The 21,011-nt window shown below is 38.0% G+C and overlaps 1 protein-coding gene across 3 annotated transcripts in view; it reads right to left on the bottom strand.

Moving 5' to 3' along the window:
* Positions 1-21,011, bottom strand: part of LOC122994928 (glucocorticoid receptor-like) — a 76,456-nt gene that overhangs the window by 8,095 nt on the left and 47,350 nt on the right. For 2 of the 3 annotated variants that reach the window (XM_044369725.1, XM_044369724.1), the window contains 6 exons: positions 20,478-20,647; positions 18,682-18,708; positions 11,333-11,449; positions 7,397-7,669; positions 4,693-4,837; positions 1,425-1,555 (listed from right to left, as the gene is read on the bottom strand). In XM_044369725.1, the coding sequence (XP_044225660.1) occupies positions 1,425-1,555; positions 4,693-4,837; positions 7,397-7,669; positions 11,333-11,449; positions 18,682-18,708; positions 20,478-20,647 (863 nt within the window). The remainder of the gene's footprint in view (positions 1-1,424; positions 1,556-4,692; positions 4,838-7,396; positions 7,670-11,332; positions 11,450-18,681; positions 18,709-20,477; positions 20,648-21,011) is intronic. The other variant, XM_044369726.1, reaches the window with a different exon arrangement.

Raw genomic sequence — 21,011 nt, 5'->3', positions numbered from 1 at the left:
TGTGCCGCAATCTGGTCTGTGGAGTTCTATTTTGTATTGATGTCTCTGCCTCTTCAGCACACAAAGGAGTTTTGAATGAAAAAAGGAGTTTTGAAAGAGGCATTTTATCTTCAATATTGAGGGACAAACAATAAAATCTGATATTTACCACTTATGTGCAAGGGTTAGGCAGCTGCACTGAAATTTTTCTTCATCTAAACAACACTTCAGCTACACTTTGAGCAGCTTAAACATGGGGATAAAAAGACACCATCAAACCAAACAATGCACTCATGGCTTAATGCCAGAGACGTGTCTGAAATGTTTCAAAGATACATTCCATAATCTGAATGTAATCAAAAGGAAAATCCTTCTGAAGTTAGTGTTGACAGACACTTGAAATGTGTCTATGAAACAAGACATTTTTTAAGTGCAGCATGCGAGCACATCAGCTCAGTTTACGCATCATCACGGCGCTGTAAACAGATACACCACTTGCTCTGTTGTGTTTATGACACAGTAGGCGCTCAAGGCATTGGTCAATACATATGTGGTTTTGAACCTGTAGTAGTAAAATCCACATGCCACACTAGTAACCACTGGCGTCACCTGATCAAGCAGTACTGAAATCTTAAGGATTGTAATTCTAAGTGTGCTTTATGTCTTCTTCTTTAAGAAGCTTTTTAGAGCTACAAGGTTGCATTGTGTCACTGCATTACTCACAAATCTTAACTAGTCACGACACAACACATGAGGCAATACTAGAGGTTCACACATGTGGCCTCAGGAACTGTACAGTAGATCAAAACCTTCAGATTATTCAAACTGAGAAAACAAGCTGTTTGCTTTGTTGTTTACTCACTTAAAGTACAAAAACGTTTATAATGATTGAATAAGTGTATGTTTGACCCCTTTATTTTTAATGGTATAGTGAAAAATCTGGCTTACCTAAATATTACTGTAGTGCTACATACAATAGTAGAAGGTTTTCAAAAACTTAAAAGATAAATACGGTCTATGCATCTACCTACTCCCAATTTTCCCTGTTTTTCAGATGCTTATAGATCCAGAGAAGCAAATCTGTCACATATTCATCTATTTGTGCGTTTACAGCATCTGATCCGCTTGCAGCAGCATTTATGAGGTATAAAAGTGTCTGCAGACGGTACACTGGACCAGATATCAGTCATTCGTGCTCTTCAATACTGCTGAACTATGAGGAGTAATTTGCATTTATGACGCAGTTTATCCCCATTCCACTCAAACTACTACCCCACTGTGACAAACTGAGCCTGCCTCACACTGCAATGAAAAGGCTTCAGCAGTATTACATAGTCGACTTAGTCGAACGGGTAAGTGATTCTGCTTTAATCCCAGAATAATTGCTGTTCCTGAAGTTTGAAAAACTCCGCTGTGACTTTTCAAAGCAACAAACATTTCGTTACCTGTGCTGAGCAGTAACAGGACCTTCATGCACAGGTACTCTTCATAGGACACCTCCAGTCTGACAAACTCATCACAGATCTTCAGCATCTGCTCGCACTGGTCGGTCATGAAGGGCAGCTTCATACGCTCTCTGAAAGGAGGGAGACAAAAGAAAAGAAGGAAAGGAGAAAGTAGAGATGAGGGGAAAAGAGATGTGAGAGATGCAGAACAGGTGGAGACAGCGGGGGAAGAAACAGAGGAAAACAGAGTGAAGACAGACAGACAGATTAGACTTAAGGCTCTTTCATTCATCCTGTTATTCAATTCTCAATAAACAGCCCCAGTAGGGAAGCGCTACAACCCTGCAGGAGAAAACCGGACTGTGAAATCAGCCCTGATGGATTTTCACACCTCACTTCCACTAACACACAGCCCACATTACTCTCTGCCTCTAAAATCAATACAGCACATTCTCCAGATCCGTAGCCTTGGGTTTAGAGCTGTCTATTCATTCTGACCGACTGCAGTGCTACTGGCAATGACTTCTTCACCTTTCATATCTATTTTTACCCCTCTCTGAGTTTTACGTGTCCCTTGGGAACAACTCTTCACAGCTCATGCTTCTTTTTCTACGTATTTCCAATGAAGAGCTGTTTGAGCTGTTTGCAGGTTGTCAACGTCAAGAGCTCAGTGTTTGTTGCACTCTTGCCATTCACTACAAAGTGGAAAACATTTACACTTAGGGCAAAAGAACACTGCACTTGGAACAAGTTCCCAATGGTCACGTCAGAGTCAGTGTTATTTAAAAACAGGAGTCATAGCCAGAGTCCCAGAAACAGAGCCAAGTATTCAGACAGAGCATTGAAAACTGTCTGCAAGTTTTGTTTACTTATTCTTTGATCAAATATATCCTGATTTAAATCCTAATTTTGCAGATTCTATACTTTATTTTGGCAAAGTTCTTGTACAGCTGCTTTTCATTGAGAAAATTTTAAACACCGGTGCATTTCGCAAGTTTGGCGTATTTTCATGACCAGAAAAAAGGCTTCTGTAGAAAAACATGTTCACATTCCTCATAGTAAGGTATTAAAACAAAATTAAAAATCAAACTCATAATAAAAATAGGGCTGCAACTAACGACTCAATAGTTAGGCAACTAATAGGCAACTAATCAATAAACCGACTAACTGTTGCAGCTCTAATTGAAAGCCCTACATGGAAGCTATAGTTGTTGAATGCTCTTTTAACCAATTTTCTCTTGGTTAAAATGAAAACGTGTGCTAGCATAACAGAAGCTAGTGTAAAAGAGGCAAGCTAAGAGAGATAGTGGGACTTTGGGTTGGAAGAAGTGCTTCAGACAAAGGAGCTAAGGAGAGATGAAGCTCTACCTTGTTCTGTTTCCTCTTAAGACTCTTAAAGACTGTGGTAACGTAAGAACAGAAACCTCTAAGTACAGTCAGTTTCACAGCCACTGATTCTTAAAGTATCGCTTTGTAATTAACATACTTGAGTTGTACCTGAGCCATCTCTCTGTGGCTTCAAAGCAGCACAGACGGTTATTTACTGTGTATTGTACTTGATTAAGCCTCTTGTCTGTATTAAGAATGTGCTTTCCTGCTTGTGCTTTGTTGTGTGTATTACAAAACCTGTGTTTTCTTCCGGCAAATATGTATCTCAATAAATTACTACAATGAATACGTCAATCATTATCGAAACATGTCCTTGTATCTCACCACTGCAACCACAGTGATCGAGCACCTGTGTGCAGTTGCTGTAGCTTGGCTGTTCAAAGTTCAAAAATACACCAACCTGCACTTCTAAAGCTCACTAATTAACACACACACACACACACACATATATATACATATATGTGTGTGTAACATTTAACGTATATACATCATTAAAACTGAAATTTTGATGATCTATTAATTGCATCAATTGCTTTGAGACATTTATTTTAAAAAAATGTCCAAATTCTCTGATTCCAGCTTCTCAAATATGAATATTTTCTGGTTTCTTTAGCCATGAGTCATGGTTTCTTTATGACAGCAAACTGAATATATTTGGTTTGTGGACTGTTGTTGACAAAACAAGATTTAAAAACATCACCTTAGGCTCTGGGAAACTGTGATTAACATATTTCACCATTTTTTGACATTTTATGGACCAAACAAATAATCAACAAAAATAAAGAAAATAATCATTAGTTGCAGCCCTGAAATAGTTACTGCATCTAAACTCCTGTAAAACTACAACCACATCTGTTTGTGTTCGGATTAAACAAATGAGACAGCACATGCCAATTAGTGAACTTCTAGAGGTTCTGGTTAGTAGATCTTGTACTTTTTGGACAGAGTCAGGTTAGTTGTTTCCACCTGATTCCTGTCTTTATGCTAAGCTAACCTGACTGCATCTCATCTCACTCTCAACATGATAGCCATCATTATCCTCAAAATATTGTCTCAATACCACTCTCATGGTCTTTATAAATAATATTGTTATGTAAGGCTGCAACTAATAATTATTTTCATTATTGATTAATCTGCCAATAGTGTTCTCGATTAATCAATTAGTTGTTTTTGTGAATAAAACATCAGAAAACACTGAAAAATGCCTGTGAATAAAATCATCAACTGTTTTGTTTTTTCCAAGCAGCAGTCCAAAATCTTAAAATATTAAATTTACTATAATGTAAGACAAGGAAGAGCAGCCAATTATTTTTGCTTGAAAAATGACTTTAATGATAAATCTATTATCAAAATCGTTGCTGATTAATTTTCTGTCGATCAACTAATTTTTATTTTTATTTTTTCCACAATATTACTCACCTGCAGCTGCACACTTGTGTTTATATGAGCATAAAACAATGGGTTTCTCCTCACTAGATGTAGAGCTGAAAGATGGGTTAGGCTCATCATATAAGAAAGCTTGTTTGGCCATTTCTCTCTAATTTATTTTTTTTTACCGCAGTCTTTGTCTCTGATAACTCCACTAAAGGCCTGGAAAGGGTTCAGACAGCCATGTGCTTTCTCTGATAAACATGGCATCAGCAGTGACTTCTTTTCACCCGATTTAACATCTTAACACAGGAACTGCTAAATTTCCTTTAGCCTGCCTTCAGCCTGACTTCAATTCAAGCCAAGCTGAGTCATGAACAGACAGCTGGGCGAGAGTGTAAGCTAAGTGATAAATTGAGACTGACACCCTGAAATGAGCAAAGGCAAAGCAAAACTGGCTGAAGAAAGAACAGTATAATGTAAATATGCAACAGCTGCCCGTAATACCCACTTGTTAATGACGAGATCAGGGGCGAAGCAGAGCATGGTACCGTTACACTGCTCATACGACCTCCAACCCAGACTGAAGGACATGAGGAAGAGCCAGGAGCACTGCAGTAATGTCATCTGGTCATCCAGGTGCAGGTTACGGAAGCCTAGGAAGGTCAAATAAAGTGAGTTATAAAGAATATACAAACAGAAACAAACCAGGGAAAAACACACAGTCATACAGTAATCACACAAATTTAATGAACAGCTATTGATACAGCACTAAAAAAAGGGATTATTACATTTAAGAATTTAGTTGGATGTTTTTTTAAAGATTGTTTGTCAACATAATAATTATCATATAATCACTATGATGCATATTTTTAACAACAGTTCAAGATTAGTGTTTTTTCAGCTTAGAAAATATAATAGCAATATGTTGCAGCATGTAATATGATGTACCTGTTTTGTATGTATTTTTAAAAAGTACAGCATATCTAAATATCTTGATTTCAAAGAGATACAGAAACATTAAACAAAAGAAAACATCATTGCTGAGAGATCATTAAAACACAATCACAAAGCCAGCCAAAATTGGACGATCTAGTTAAGTCGATGTTCAAATTGGATTCAAATTGCAGTTCAGTCGTTTTCACACTGTCAAAACTATAAAAGTAGATATACACATGGAAAGTCTTTTCCCGATGTATTTGTTTTAAACCACAGCTGTGTTATGTAAGAGCTTCTCCTACTAAGAGCCTTTTCCTCACTATCACCTTGGCAGGCTGCCAGCTGCAGACAATACACACACAACAAGACTGGAGCCAGATTTGTCCCTCTTCACACTGTCACACACAAAGAATTCACAGTAAAAATGTTATGTTGGGAGGTTTTCTCTGAGAAATCTGATCTTAAATCTTGGCTGTGACCAACAGCAACACTTAAGAGTGAGAGGAGAAAATCTCCAAGCAAATACTTGGAGCTATTACCAAGTCATGTGCCTTCTTTCTCATGATTAGAAAACTAGCACGGGGGGTTAAAATTCCAACTCTTTGTGTTTCCATTTTTGTTTTTGTGGAATGGAAACAAGGTTGCTGTCAAACCAAGCAATAATCTTTTTTTTTTCTTGATGTTTACAACATGAATTTTAAGTTATTTGGGACAACAGTAAAATACAAGTCTATCCATTTATGAATGAATCCCAAGCTTTCTAAAAACATGGAAGGATCACCTATTCCAGTTGTCCTTTTGCATGTACATGTATTTCTATTTCCACCTCTGAGGTACTGATGGCATTAGCATGTCATGAATAATACCAGGGACAGAAAAACCTGCATGTAATGTACTTTTTATGATTGAAATCATTCTGTTAATGCAGTATTTTAACACAAATACCATGTATTTTTAAGACACAAATTATTGCATTTAAGTAGATTTTAATACAATAGCACATTTCCATTTGGTAGAATGAAGGCCCTCATAGGAGTTCACATTCAGTCTAATACTATTGCCATAAAACTGCAGTGATTATGGTGACTTTCCCCCCTTTTAACACCTTCTCCTTAAAAAGTCACATTTTTAATACTCATACATGTTATAATGTGATCCAGAACAGAAACAATAATCCTTTATTTGTAATGCAATTACATTAAAATGAGTCAAGATGTCACTGACAATAAACACAGTAATTTGAATTGCTTCTAGATGAAAAAAAAGAGAAATTTCCGCTTGATGTAGGAACAGTTGCTTTACAGAGATAATGATTTTCAGCGGGTTGAGGGAACATCATTGTTATGCACATTGAAAAATACATTAACCTTGGTCATGACCTGATCAAAATTAAAGTACTTTGGAGAGGCTGGGTGTCTAAAGTGAATTGTTCATTTATAAGTCACCATTACTCTCCTCTTCAGTCTGTAATTACAGATTCAGCCAATACAGAGGTTGCACTCTTTACTGCATGCCTGCTGAACATCTGTTGTTCTCTGGCTCCACTGCCAAGAGAAGTCATTTGGGGGGGGGGGGGGATCAAATGTTTTATGTGTTTTTGTACAGTCTTAAGTTAGAAGACTTGGATGACTTTAACAATGGCCACCTCTGCACCAATTAAGATAGCTAAGTGGCTACCAGCCTAACCATGATTCAATCGGCTCAGCGACACAATGGCTCCATCTTTGCTTCTCATTAACTGTATAATTCCTCTTGATCAGCTAGAAGCCGCAATCTAAATCCCCAATCAAAGTCATTCATCTGACTAGAGTAATGTCTTAACACCTGTTTTCACCACTGGAAGGAACACTGACATTTTGAAATATGGTAAATTCTGTTTCTTCACTGGAAACGTCACATATTTTACAGTATTTTGCAAGTTAACTTGCGGCTACACATGTTCTTTACTTTTACAGAGGAATGCTAGCAATGCTGACAAGCAGATGCTCAGTTAACTGGAGGGAAAAAGTGCAAGGTTTGCTATTATGTCTAGTCAAACTGCAAATGTTTCAGTGCACAAACAAGGAAAGTGATGTAACTTGGTTGACCAGCTGCATGTATTAAAAGTAACACATGACTGAAAGCGGGTGTTTTTGTTTTCCATCAGTGACTTGGCCTACTTCACTACACATTAGTCTCAGTTACAAGCTGGAAATAACACCACTGACACACTGCTTGGACAGCAGTATGCATCTAGACCAAACCAAAGGCAGCACATGTTAAGAGGCTTTCTTTACCTGGCAGAGACTTGGCCCACTTGACTGCAGAGATGACCTGCTGTCCGCCCAGCCTGTTGAGAGTGGTCATGAGCCGCGAGGACGTGTCAGGCAGTGTGCTGTCATAGCCTGAGTAGATGATCTCCGGCTCGATGGCCTTGAGCACAGACAGCATGGTGGGTACGAGTTGGGGCATGCACCTGGGGATGACTGGCACGGGCATGTTGTTGATGGGCTCTGATGATCCAGGGGGCCGCTGCACTTTCATCTTGATTAGCTTCTTGTTTTTCCGCGCTAAGGGGGTATGGTGGTGGGGCAGAGAGTAGAAAGAGAGGGAAGATGACACAAAACAGAAGGGAACCAGTGAGCAGTGGTGGTTGTTGTTTCACTTTTTAGGCATTTTGCTCCTGTTCTCAAAAAAGAAAAATCATATCAAAAGAGATATCCTTTGATATGATTTTTGATTTTACAGACAGCTAACAGTGTCCGAACAAGAGAGACCATACAGTAAAATAACTAACAGTTTGTTACAGATTAATAGATTACACTTTGATACACTAGGATTAGGATCGGAGCCAGAATCAATTTGATAGAGTCATGTGCTTCCTACAGAGAGGCATGTACTGTATGTAAATCAACAGTCTAAAAAGGCACAAATGTACAGACTGCCTACAGAACAAGGAGAAACTGCCACAGATGTTCAACCTAGCAGGCTACCAGAAGGTAATTAAGATCAACCCTAACCCTAACTACAGTAACAATTAATCAAAATGTAGATTAATGTGATCTTTTCTCAACTAACTGATCATTTGGTCTTTATAATGCCAGAAAAAAAAGTCTAAAACCTTAAAACATGGATGTAAAATCAAAAGGAGCACACCAGTGACTGAAACTACTGAGTTAATTAATAAATAGTTGAATTGATTCATTAAAAATAAACAACAGGAGAGGCAACAATAACAACACTGTCATGATCTAGATATTACAAATCTCAAGCATTCTGCACTCAGTTTTCTCCCTGTGAGTTCTAACAAAGCCGTGAAAGGTCAGGAGAATGCAACATGCTGGTTTACGGCAGGTATTAAGCCATTTCTGAGATTTTTTCAACATTATGTTTTTTTTTTGCAGTCTCTATTAAGTGCAACAAACAGCAATGACATACTGAGCAAGTGTAACATTTTCTCCCACAAAATGTGCAAAACATGTCTGGGGTTGAGAGGTTACCATGAAAAAACCTGTTTTTTCCTACTCTCTACCTTTTTTAATTTCCTCTCCTGGCGTTTCTATGGCAACTAAGAGCCTTTCTGGTGGGGGTATGTCTGCTGATACGCTGACGTCCATCAAATCATTCTCTCCGTCTTTCTGTCTCTACCAATCTGTTTGTCTATGTTTTGGCAGCATCTGGAAGTTGCTTGGCATCCTCTTGATCACATTGTTGATATATATTGTAAATCCATTCAAATTTTGTCATCCTGTATTTTTTTTTTTTTTTTTTAGGGAGTCTTTCCTTAATTTTTCCTTAATTCCTGAATCGATTGTCAGATGACAGAAGACGGTGTATTGCTGTACAGATTGTAAAGACCCCTGAGGCAAATTTGTGATTTGTGATATTGGGCTATACAAATAAAATTGACTTGACTATGTGAAACAACTTTCACCTCTGTCTTGATAAACACTGCGTGGTTTACATGTAATCTCACTTAACACTGATTTGTACAAACCACTGACTGACTGTCATTCCCCAAAGGAGCATCAGCTAAATTAACACAAGGACCTTTTACCTACTATGTTCCGAGCACTTAAGCAGTAGTTATTGTGCTTCACCTGTTTCTTTCCATGTCCTTCTTCTTTAACCTCGACAAAGCTCAACTGTTGCACTGTGTCCTAAACATTTATTCCTTGCAAGACACTGTTTTTTTCTCCACTCTCTGCCCGTCTGTCTCATTATCTGATCTGAGGCTCTGGACGTGACAGTGCATCATGTATTGATCAATGCGTGGAAGGAGGAGGTGGTGCTCTTTCCTTGAGTGTGGCCTGCATAACAGCACACATGTTCAGAACAACACGTTCATAGACAATGGTGCACACACGTTCACAGATGAGTGACTAACACCAGCTGATCCACACTGTAGCCTTTCCAATTCTTGTTCAAAAACGTCCAAGAAGACTAATTTCTACATTAAATGCAAGACTTTTCTGCAATTTTCGAGGTTCTGTTAAGGAAATTGTTGATTTATTAATTGCTGGTACATCATTGTGAAATATCTGAGCTCACATTCAAGCATGCCTTGAGAAGACATGATTTTCCACAGAACTTGACTCATTGTGGGAGGCAAGGCAAAGTATTATAATGACAACTAGAGGTTATATTCACTCTCAGTTCACTTTTAGGTTTTATTTTTTTCTTCTCAAATCCATTGACCTCCAAACCATCAACACCACAAATTCAAAAAGGATTTTTCAAAGCCCACAAGTGATCTGTTTTTATCTGTCACTGTCTTGACAAACAAAGCATTGTCTTTTCATTAAAAGTTAAAAGTCATAGAACTCAGAGTATAATTATACCCCAAAATTATTCCTATGGGCACAGAATCATTACATTCAAGGTAAAAGATAGGAACAGAATAAAGTTAAAAGCTAAGACGAAAGGCAGAGAGGCCTTTTTAGATGACGATAAATGACAACAATATGGTGAGGAGGAGTATAGTATGGATATAGTTATAGTAAGGAGATGTGAGACACAGTATGTTTCAGTGATGTATGTAATGTGAATGTACTGTATGACTAATAGGACTATTGTAAGCATCCATGTTTATTTGAGGCTATAAAAATGTCAACCTGCTAAGATGTCTGGGAACAGATGGGGAATATAAAGTGAATGTTGTGGAAGTGAAATAAATGTTATATGATATAAAGACATGTACTATGGTCCTGCAATAGTGTATTCTACTTTCTAAAAGAAAACTACTGCTTTGATGAATCCCTGTTATAGACTGATATTTTCCCAATATTTGGAATGTTGCAATAACACAAATAACAAAAATGTACTTAAAGTAATCAGCACTGCGGTTATGGAAGTATACTTAGTATATTACAAATAAGTACAATTTATTGAACTTTACCACATGATTTTAAACATGGCAATGTTTCATTATCTCAGGTACTGTATATCTTATGAGAATTTTTCTCAGCTCATTAAGGCAGGAGGTGTGGTGACATGGGCTTAGAGCTTATGTAACCATTTTCCATTAAACTTGAGTGATGGTGAATTGAGTAGAAACCAAACATACTAGAGGTCTTAGTAGAAAAAGTGGGTGGTAGTGTCACAGGGCCAATGACATGATACTCAATGATTTGCAGTTTCGACAAGCTACTACTTAGTGGAAAAGTTTGACATCTGGAAAATGCTAATTCGCTTTTGTGCTTAGAGTTAGATGAGACGACTGATACCATTATGACCAGGAGAGTAGTATCAATCTTCTCTCGGCAAGAGAAAGAATAAGTATATTTCCTAAAACTTTTCCTTTTACTGTTATCTCTTGGTATATGTAAAAAGTTAATATATATATTAAAAGGTAAATATACCATATATAAATATATCCTAAACTCAAATGTGATTTTAGGCAACTAACTGATCCTTTCCCATCATATAAAACTACACTGACCGTTAGGTTGTGGGTTGTAGTAGCTGGAAGAGCCACTTCATAGTAGGAGGTGTGAGTTTGGATATTAGTCAAAAACTTGGTTTAAATATCCAAAAACATGTGGTTGAGAACTATGACTATTAATTTCTTCCTTATCCTCCAACCCATAGTATAACAACGTGGGTGGAGGGAGGGGAGTGTGGGTGGAGGCTCCATATTGCTCTGTATGAAAGCTAAGGGTGCTCTAACTGCTCTAAATTTGTTTCCAAATGCTCGGAGCCTTTAATGTAGCCTGGCCTGATTCACTATTTACCTTCCAAGTTCATCCCGGCTTGAAGACATTTCCTGAAGCGGCAGGCTGGACAGTTCTTCCTGCGGATCTTATCAATGATGCAGTCATTTCTCCCTGCACACAGGTAGTTGTGCTGGCCTGTAAAAAGGAGAGGAAGAAGAAGAGGGAGAAAGAGGGAGACATATTAGCTAGCTAAGAAGGTTTGAGATGGATTAGCCTGAGCAGTATGTATTATGACCACACTAACCACCTGTTGATTCTACAGTAAGCCTGACAAGCCTGTGGTATCCCTCCGGTGTTGACAGCTTCACTTCCTCAAGTCTGTACTTGGAACACACCACAATCCTTGACTGTGTACAGAGCTCTTTCAGGCAAACAATCAGACATGATCCACATTCCTAATGTGGCCCATATCCTAGAGTCTAAATGATCCACATTTGATAGCATACCTTGAACACTCTCTTTCTCGTGCAATTACTCTTTTATCTGAGTATGAATGCTGTACATGATTAGGATGCGGGAAAATAAACCTGAGATTAAACTGTGATTAAATTCATTTAATTTGAAAAATAGGACAGCAATAGATTTTTGACCACAGGGAAGAAATTCTGTGTCTACTCTATCAAACATTTTTAGGAAAGACTCAAATATGACTTTAATAGTTTAAGATGTTAAAGAGGAAGGCTGACAATACTCCATTTTTGTTGTAAACAAAGCCGACGAAGCCCAAAGCCAAAAATGCATTAGCCCGTCTCTTAATACTTTCCAACTTCCCTGTCTGTGGCCCTCAGTCCCATTGGTTCTTACTGAAGACATAAATCTTTTAAAAAACAGGTCACAAATATATAAATATATATTTTTAAAAAGGCTAAAATATTTCCAGAATCTCAGATTTAGTAGATGTTGTAAAGAATGCATTTGTATTGTCTTTTCAGCTGCGTATGTGGTACACTAGTGAGTATTTACAGCAGCAGGGTGTATGTGGGTTTAATAATAAAAATAAACTATACGGTGTGGCTCACTGGTGTGTTTTTAATAGTTTGTAGACAACAATGAAGGTCTATGGCACGTAGCTCTGGCTACGCAGGCAATACTTGTTAGCTGAATCAATGAATTGTTGGTTTTGGTCTTTTCATAGGATCTGTTGACCTTTAAGAAAAAATATAAAATATCACCAGTCTTCTTTTCGCATGCAATCATAGTGTGCATTATTATTATCATTATTATTTCAATGATATTTATATACACACCTGGCTCTGTGACTGTGCAAGCCCCCCCCCCTCCCCTCCTTAAACTTTATGGTCCAGCCTGGAAGATCTATTTTATATCATGTTTCCATGTCAGTTCAGTAGAATTATCCTGGGCCACAGTGCAACAGTGTCTTGCTTTTAGCACATACAGTACTTGTGTGAGAGCCTGAGGAGTGTCACATGAATCTTATCTTTTCTGCATCAACACATTCTTTTGAGTTCAGACTGAGACATAATCAATCCAATAGACAAAATTAATAAGGGGATGTCCCATGACATCATGCCAAGCATGCCATGGTCATCATTTAAAGTTTCATTATGACAGTCATTCTATAAAATCCAAATGTCATGAATAACTAGAATCACTTCTGATGTGCTGGATGAGTCACTAACCTACCAACGAACTTCACATCTGCTGCTGAGATCATGTAACACTGTGGTAAAGAGACCGTAGGCAGTGATTTGGAAAGACGCTTTACTAATATGTATCTGCCTGTGAAAAGGACTCATTGGCTTTTCCACATCCTTCAGTTACAGGTCAGTGTTAGAAGAAGTCAGCAGAAGTGAACAAAAAAAAAAACCTTTTATTCAGTAAGGGAATGTATCACAGAGAGATTTTCAAGTAATTCAAACATGATTTTACTTGCACAGAAAATTTAAATGGAAATTGCCTCTTTCCTTGAACAACCTACAGGACTTACAGATAGCTGTATACTTTTGTCATGGCCTGTATTAACATATTATTTCCAACTATTGTATTTCCAAAAACTTTTGCAATGCTGACTGGTTTTTCCAGACTTCTAGTCACAGACAGGTGATGGTGACGATGTACGTCACCAAAGCCTGAACTTTTTTCAGCTCAAGCTCTGCGCCAGAAAAACACATCTATATCGGAGCACTTCCTTTCCTCTTCTATTGAAAAACGTGGAGTTCAAAAGCATTTCTTATTAAAGAGCATATGCCCCTTCTGGATGACAGGATAACTCAATTATAGTGTACTCCCCATCACCAATTACTGTAGATATGGAGAGGTAAGGTGGAAGGGCCTGCTCATTAGTCACTTCTTGTATAATAGCATTACTTATTATAGAGGAGATCTACACAGCTATTATTCTCTGAGGAGTGGCAGAAGTAGAAGATACAATAAATAACTGCATGGAAACCCTGTAATGTGCAGGCTTTTGATGTTCTGGAAACTTGGCACTATATTCTCAATTGATGCTGAGATCATCATAGTGGAGAATACAATAAATATTTCACTTGCTCTGCCTCTGCCACTCTCCAGCAACCCTTCAATTCATTGTACACACATATTGAGGCGTTTCTGTATGTCTGCAGAAATCGTCAGTGGCTACGATGCCCTGACTGAATGCCCTTTGGGACCATAAACATTATTACTGATCTTTGAAATATCATGTGCTTGATGCTGCTTCTTGATCTAAAGGGCATTCAATAATACTGCTGGTATTATATAATTCAATGTATAAGAACACTGCACAGTGTGTAATGTGTTTTCCTGTATCATATCATCCTAAAGGCACATGGCTTATAATAACAGAAATATTGTGCTGTATATTGATATGATATCCCTAATAAAAGAACAAGAACTGCCTTTGTATTAAGTAAAACCTTAAACCTCCTTGTAGTGATATCAAACCAGACACAACAAACACTGAATTCAGCTATGTGTCTACTAATAAGTTCCTTAAAACTGTCTTGTGATCCTTTGCTACTATGAAGCACAAGTTGGTTGGCCATGCGTTCTAGATTCACAACCGTTCAAAAACTACGAGGAGAAATATCTGCTAACTGGCTGATTTCTTTTCCATGATGAAACTAAATGAAAGTAACACAATAACAATGTGAAAGATGGATGAATCTGCAGAATTATTCCCTTTATGCTCCTAACTGCTAAAACAATATCCTCCACTTCCCTATTCCCTGAAACTGATTTCGTTTTTCACCTACTTGACCTGCCTTGACCTGCTATTTCTGCCAGTAATGTTACTGGTTCTTGGAAAGAAGTAACACATTTATGGACTTAATTCATCTACTATCTCACTGAAAATTGGACAAGACGCTGCAACAGCTGGGTCAGCTGGGTCAAACTGAGAAAACAGGAAGGATGCGCCCTGAGATTTATAGGAGGCTAAGCTAATGTAACATTAGCAGCTGTGGATGTGAACGTAACGTCAACATTAGTTTTAGTGGAAAGATCATTTTAGTTATCCGTTATGTGTTTTGGTAGGGATCTTCACTATAGGAATATGTTTGCATTAATATGATCTAACGTCTCAGATGCTGAACAAGTGAACAAGTGAGTGAATCAGCTTCTAAATTATGAAGCCTTGCTGCAGTGTAGAGCACAGATAGCTATAATAATGCCAAGCAAACAAGAATGACACTGTGTATGTATCATCTCAATCTGCTATAAGTGAGGAGTGTATATAAAACTATTAAAATGCTGGAAATAGAATGAAAGATGGCCCATACAGACCAAATTGTGTTTTTTCATTGATCACAGGATGTGGTTTTGTGCTCCTTAAATCAAATTACTGTATGTTTCTCTATGCACATGTCATCGTGACAAGTTGTTCCTAAATGAAACACTGCCATAAATTCCAGGTTTGTAATTCCTGTTAAGGCTAAGTGTTCAGTTTTGTACAATTTTCAAAACAGCTTTACCTTTAAATGTGTTTATGTTTAAGCTTTGACCTTCGACCCCTTTTCATATTTGACAGGCTGTCCATACATTGCATTGTGCTGGCTGTCAGATCTCTTTAACACCGGCCTGTGTAGTTGCCTTTTTAAGAGTGAGTCAATTCATCATTATTTCCTTTACCCTAGCAGTGGTTTACATTATTTTGCCATCCTTGTGTATGCTCTCTAAGTTTTCATAGAACAAAAAAAAAAAAAAAAACAAGCGAGTGAATACTGAGCCTAATACAGCAGCCTAAATACATGCACTATGAGCACCAGTAAACACAGAATCTGGGACATCAAGCAAATGATTAGCTCAGCTTAATGATGCTCAGAACAGCAGCGCTCTATCTGATGGTGGCTGAAGCAAAATAAATTCTGTAATAAAGATAGAGCAGAACAGGTGCCTGTATGTAATATAATTGAGTTAAGAAAGAAACACTGAAGTTCATAATAACTACAAACTACATTAATGGCAAAGGCAATTTTTCTCCAGACTTTTATCAAAAGCACAGAATGAATCACTTTTGGAACTCACAAATAATTATATTATACATAGCCTGGAAATGAATCTGCAGGGTAGGTGGTGTGACAACAAGATAGCAGCCTGAGGGCTGCCAGTTGCAGCCATCGCTGATATCACAGGAAGTCATTGCAAACAGCGGCGTAAACAGCCATCTGTGGTGTCAAAAGTGCCAGCTGAAGCCCACTGATACCCTCTCTCCCTTATCCCTACCCTGATCTGCTAACAAGGGCCTGGCAGCTCCCATCGGTACTGGTTTGTGAGGCCTATGGCTGGGTGTGTAGCTGACATTACCACACAGGGCTGCAACTAATGAGTGTCGATTAGTAGGCCAGTGTTTAGCACTGTCACCTCACAGCATGAAGTTCCAGAGTTTGAACCTGACAAGGGTATTTTAATTCAGCAATATTTACTGGTTATTTAATCTGACTGGCTGCCAATTACAAAAATAGCAAGTCCTTGTATGTGTGAAGCAGGACCCCCTCAGTTCCAGTCCCGCCACAGCCAATTGTGAGTGGCCACCTATCCGCCAGAACGCTCTATTGTTTTAGTCGAAAGACGTAGACTGTGCAACAAATGTTGGACCTCTATATGAGCCAATCCACTATTGTTCAGTACCAGCCCTGAATCCACATTAAATATGAAGTACAGCTCGCACCAGGCCAACATCACACCCTCACGGACAAAATCTTTAAACCTCTGCCAATACTGAACCACAATCAAAATGCTAAAACACCAGCAGCTGCTTACATAACCAAAACCTCTCCATAAAGTATTTTACTATAGTAATATCATTCAAATAGTGTTTAAACCTCTCCCCACCTATAAAGCACAGCTTTAACATTCAGAATTTGAAAAAAAAGCTGCTAAACAAAGTAAAAAAGTGACTCACCAGTTTGCCTTAATGTGTGAGGAACAGACAACAAAAAAAACAAAACTCTCCAAAACTTAATAAACTTAGAACCAAATCTCCGCTTCACAAATATTATCTACAAAGAACATGATCTCCAAATCTTCTGGCTGAAAAATGGGCAACTGAAGTATTTTACTATAGAATAACCATCCAAAACAAGTTAATACTGTCTCTTGTCTACTCAGTATCATAGTGTGCACCATGTTCAATTGAATGTTATACAGGGTTATTTGCATGAAGCCTGTTCAAAGGCGCAGTCTTGTGGGGACAGCGGGGACTGTGGAGATATACTTTACAGCTCAGGTGTGAAGTTATGACCCTAACCAGCAAATGTTTGGAATTTTTGCTTAATGATTAACCAAAAAGTTTGATTGCAATCTGATAACATCTCTTAGAAAAGCACTTAAATGTTTCATGTTACTTGTTCCTTTGGGATCACATTTATATAAAAACTCACAGTAATTCAAGGACATACATTTAAATAAGGTTCTTTCATTGCAAACAATCAAAGCACTTTGTCCGCTGACTGCACCATTTTCCCCAATCTCATTTTTTCTGCCATGCAGTAATTACAAAAAACATAATTGCATTGCAGTTTCAGAAATGTATTTTAAGCCTAAAAGGCACCACAAAACTAAAAGGCTGTGGTGAGTGAAAGGCTGTAGTGGCTAAAAGTCTGAAATCCAAGAGGCACTAATTTGTGCTACTGCCTGTGACGCACTAAAGCCAAGAATAATACATGGAGGAAACCTGCACTGAACACTGCATTGCAGAAGTCTGTTTAGGGGAGGTTTGGACAGGTATGTTTTACTGCAAATATGCTTAATTAGTACAGAATTTCAAATTTGCAGATGATTTTAGACTGATTTATTAATTTCAAATAGGTCTAACCATAGAAATAAACAAAACAAATAGTGCTGTTAAGAGTTAACTGTGAGTGTGCAGTTCAAAACGTCAGAAACTGGGGAAGTGATGATATTTGATATTGATGATATGATATTTACTCGCTGGCAAAGCCTAATATTTTCTATCTTAGCCTTGTGTGTACTCACTTATTTATTTTAGAGATCTGTTATTTAAGGTTGTTGAAGGCTTTCATTGAGAAATCATCCATAAATCTCTCTCAGACACACCCTTTATTATTCCAACAATCCCAAGGGTTTATTATACTACATCAACAGCCACTACTCACCCATTTTGTGTGTTACTTTTTTCTAGTTACTCCATTTTCTGAAAATCATCAGCAACGGAAGTCATTGACTTTTCCTGGAAACTATGGCCTGCACTTTTTTTTATGTATAGTATGAGTCTCACTCTATGTGTGAACACATTGTAAACTTATGTAACTGTAGGCTACAATCATCATGTGAAGTCAAAATATAGTATCAGTCCTACAAATATTTTTAAAGGCATTACTAATTACAATAACACATACAGTAAAATATAACATAATACCCTTAGGATGCTTAGTATGATGGATTGTCTGTGTTAAACGCAGCTCAAACAGAAACCAGGACATGGCCTCAATACAGTTATCAGTAAAAAACAGTGAAACACACAGAGTAAATAAAACAAATGAACAGCCCAAGGGCAAGGGGGGAGGGGGGGCGTGGAGAGGTGATTTCTGACATCAGATCTCAGGAGGTTAATATGGCTCAAGTACAAAAGAATAGGCCTATTTAGAGACATGGTGTGATTGTAATTATTTGATCTATCACCTGTGAGGATGATGAGGTGGAACATTCCAAGCAGAAACTGAAGAGCACAAAATCACTCACAGGCAATTTACGCTGACTTGAATGACATCAGAACATTTGCATGCATTAACAGAGTTGGCAGAAGAGACTAGGCAGATTGGTCATATTTCAGTGCTGAAGGAATACAGGGACATGGGCAAATCAGAAGTGATAGTATTATGATCATCATCATCATCATCATTATTATCATTATTATTATTATTATTATTAAAGGTGCATTTATTTACCATCTGTGTTTTGTCGTGCTCTCCATCCTTCACACCATAGAGACAACGACCGGAGAATGGAGAGGGGAGGGAGGGGGGAGAAAAACAAAAATAACAGATATAACTTTCTCAGTTCGAGGCAGCTCTTTTAAAAATTAGAAGAAAAAAAAAAAAATCAAACTTACACTTCAGTTTGAGCGCTTGGCATTTACACCAGCACCACATAATAAAAAGCTAGATAACAGTTTACAATCACACAACTCAAGCAATTAACCGTAGCAGATCGTCTCAGCTTATATTAAGCGCTTGTATTTACAGTTTTACAGTTTTAATACCTGTGTCACTATTTTACACACACATTTTGTAAAGCAACAGTAACCTCGAGTGCTTTATTGCATGCAGGAGACCACACAACGTATTCAGATTTTCCATTATTAACCACCAGCCATGTTTTAGTCCTGAACTGTAGCAGAAGTCAAACAATCCATGTTTACTAACTGTATTGTTTCATCCGCAGAGTTAGTTACAGATGTAGCAGAAAGTGACAGATAGAGATTGTGAACGCAAGAGGAAAAGAATGAAAGAAAAGGACAAAGCTGTGTTATTTGAAAACATGAGATTAGCGTGGGTAATTTCTATGCATTTAATTCCAGTTTTGTGTGCCATAATCAACAGAGAGCGGTTTCTTTATCGTTCACCTTGTCGATGGATGAATGTATGCAATAATCAATTAAGATTAACCTACTCCTCAGAAAGCCTTTTCAAACAAATTACACATCAGCAGAGACAGCTTGAGAAAGACAGGAAACTGAGAAACAGAAGCAGAGAGGAGCAGAGGGAGATGGAATGCATGGCAGAAAGCCTTTAACACAAATTACTTTCTGTTTGTGAGATGCATTCCTGCCCCTCCCCATCTCAAGATTGTGTCAAGGCAATTAGATTCAAGCCAAGTGTACTGACGCACAAACTGCTTGCCAAAGACCAGAATTAAATATTGTATTAGAAGATATCGAATGTATGAAGCAAAGCAGAAAAGTGGTTGTCTTACAAGCTCATTATAATGCTAGTCTTCTATGAGGTAATATTACATTACGAGGAATATCATGAAAGTTTATGTCTGGAGTAGGCCTTTTCCCTCTGATTTTTCTTTCCTTTTTCTTTTTTTGGTTGTAAATCAAAATGACTTCTGCTTTGATACAGGACAAACAGGAAAGGCAAGAGAAGAAGAGGTGGTGACATGCAAAAAGGTCAGGACTAAGATTCAAACCCACAAAAATGCAAATACATGACATGTGTCTTCTAAAACTCAACAAGAACCCTGACAATTCAACTCTAACCTTGGATTTTGAGAAATAATTTAATTTTCTGCTGCATAAGAAAAAACGAGCGGAGATGTTTCACTGTTGTGCAACAGCTTCAAGAGCTGATCTTACAATATGTAAGTCAAATGAATGACAGTCTTTGGGACAAAATGTACAAAATTAATGGATGCTAACCATTGCTATTAGGTGCACATGTACAATGGTGTGGCTGCATAATATAGAATACATGGACATGAATAGGCATATCTGATTATAACCTGGTTTAAATGCAGCCACATTACATCAATTGATCAAAAGGAAAAAAGATTTAAATGAAAACACATCTGTTTGTTTACAGACTTGTTCTAAAACTTTTCACTCGTGAAGATTTATATAAATACTATCAACCAAATCTGAGCTCACTCTCCAGTGTTTACAAGTAATGTGTCACGTCTGAGTGCATAAATTGGTTAAGTGTGGGAGAGGAAGTAGATGTGGCAGATGTGTGAGACCAACCTTCGACGGCCCTCTTGAAGAAAACCTTGCAGCTGCCGCAGGTTACAACCCCGTAGTGGCATCCCGAGGCCTCGTCTGAACACACCAAACATATCTTATGTGTCTGCCCGCCGGGCTTGGATTGGCCCGGCACCACAGAACTGCTGGTCTCTCCTGTTCTGGGTGACGCGCTGGAATGCATACAGAGAGAGAGAGAGAAGAGAGAAATATGTAAATAAGGGTGCTCTGCACGTAAACGACGTTTGTGACAAATTCAAAGCAGACAGAAGAGAGGCGTTTTATGAGTACAGACAGTCTCAGCAGTATGTTGTACTGTTGCTAGGAGACATGAGCGTATCCGGTTGGCGAAGGCAAAAACCTGAACTGAAATCCGATAAACATTGTGATTGTGTTGCTGCTCCTCTGATTGATTATGTCTTTTCCTTTGGCAGCGGCTAAATGCTCAGAACAATGGCAGCATTGCTCACAGAATGAAAGTATATTGAACTACATCGATATAAAAACATCAAACAAAAGAGTGAATAGGTACATTTC

The sequence above is a fragment of the Thunnus albacares genome, chromosome 13 (assembly GCF_914725855.1).
Source record: "Thunnus albacares chromosome 13, fThuAlb1.1, whole genome shotgun sequence".
Lineage (NCBI taxonomy): Eukaryota > Metazoa > Chordata > Actinopteri > Scombriformes > Scombridae > Thunnus > Thunnus albacares.
The sequence above is the reverse complement of the archived record's forward strand: the minus strand, read 5'-3'. Positions and strand labels throughout refer to the sequence as shown.